We start from the raw sequence: 1,723 nt of genomic DNA on the forward strand, positions 1-1,723 counted from the left end.
CTGTACTTCAGATGTGGAGAAGTTCAAATTATCCCATTAACGAAATATTTGTATATGTGTATATATGCACATATGCGCCCACAATGCTGAATTAATTTCACTTTCAATCTCCCATTTGTTTATCACTGTGCTCCTTTCTTTTTCTTTGCCATAGGACCTCCTGTGATTCAAAAACTGCATCCATGAGGAATAATACAGGAGTGCCTGATTTTATCCTGCTGGGACTCACCAGTGCCCCCGGACTGCAGGTCCCCCTCTTTATAATATTCCTGCTCATTTATCTTGTCAATGTGGTTGGGACTGATCCTGCTGATTCTCTTGGAGTCTCGTCTCCACATTCCCATGTACTTTTCCCCTACAAATCTGTCTCTGGTGGACTTTTGCTACTCCACAGCTGTCACTCCCAAGGTGATGGCTGGGCTCCTTGTAGGAGACCAGGTCATCTCCTACAATGTATGCACTGCTCAGAGGTTCTTTTTTGCAGCATTTGCCACTGTGGAAAGTTACCTGTTGGCCTCAATGGCCTATGACTGCTACGCAGCAGTGTGCAACCCCCTACGTTATAACACCACCATGACAGCAAGTGTGTGTACTTGTATGGCTATGGGTCCCTACTTCTGTGGTTTCCTGAATGCCTCTGTCCACACGGGAGACATTTTCCGGCTCTACTTCTGTAGGGCCAATGTGCTCCACCACTTTTTCTGCGATATTCCAGCAGTCATGGCTCTCTCTTACTCTGATAAACATATCAGTGAGCTGATTCTCCACGTGGTGGCAAGTTTCGGTATTGAGTTTGCCCTCCTGGTTATCTTGATTTCCTATTTGTTCATATTTACCACCATCTTGAAGATGCACTCGGCTGAGGGATATCAGAAGGCTTTATCCACCTGCGTGTCTCACCTCACCACAGTCTCCATCTTCTATGGGACAGGCATCTTTATGTACTCTCAGCCCAGCTCCAGTCATCCCATGGACACAGACAAAATTGCGTCTGTGTGCTATACCATGGTCATCCCCATGCTCAGCCCCTTGGTCTATAAACAAGGAGGTCAAAAACGCTTTCAAGAAGGTGGGTAAGAAGGCATAATTTTCGAAGCTACACCTTTGAAAGTTGTAGGATCCAAATGACTTAGTTTCTTTCCCCTCAGACCGTCATCATGCAGTAATTCACATTTTAAGGCTTGTACTGCACCTAAATTACTACAGTAACACCATTCCTTTTTTGAAAACCTATCGTCTAGAAAAACAAAAAAATTAAGTTCAAATATGTGATAGTTGATTGAGGATGGCCAGAGGGGACCTTAAGAATATTAAAATCCTGCTTGTAGTGAATTTTGTTAATTATATTTGATTTATTCGCATGTTGATATTATCTTTATCATGTGGCAATGGTGCTGCTGCTGAGTCGCTTCAGTCGTGTCTGACTCTGTGCGACCCCAGAGATGACAGCCCACCAGGCTCCCCGTCCCTGGGACTCTCCAGGCAAGGACACTGGAGTGGGTTGCCATTTCCTTCTCCGATGCATGAAAGTGAAAAGTGAAGGTGAAGTCGCTCAGTCGCGTCCGACTCTGTGTGACCCCATGGACTGCAGCCCACCAGGCTCCTCCGTCCATGGGATTTTCCAGGCAAGAGTGCTGCAGTGGCAATGCTAGCATATATGAAAACACGGCACGCAGAAACCCACTACCAGAAGCATATGTAAGAATCTCGTAAGTGCGCATAC

General features: G+C 45.7%; 1 protein-coding gene across 1 annotated transcript; it reads left to right on the top strand.

The window, feature by feature from the left end:
* Positions 1-288: 288 nt before the first annotated feature.
* On the top strand, positions 289-1,077 carry LOC133261517 (olfactory receptor 5B2-like). The gene has a single exon (XM_061439987.1). The coding sequence runs from the start codon at positions 289-291 to the stop codon at positions 1,075-1,077; it is 789 nt and encodes a 262-aa protein (XP_061295971.1).
* The last annotated feature ends 646 nt before the right edge of the window (positions 1,078-1,723 follow it).

This window comes from Bos javanicus, chromosome 15, assembly GCF_032452875.1.
Source record: "Bos javanicus breed banteng chromosome 15, ARS-OSU_banteng_1.0, whole genome shotgun sequence".
Taxonomy (NCBI): domain Eukaryota; kingdom Metazoa; phylum Chordata; class Mammalia; order Artiodactyla; family Bovidae; genus Bos; species Bos javanicus.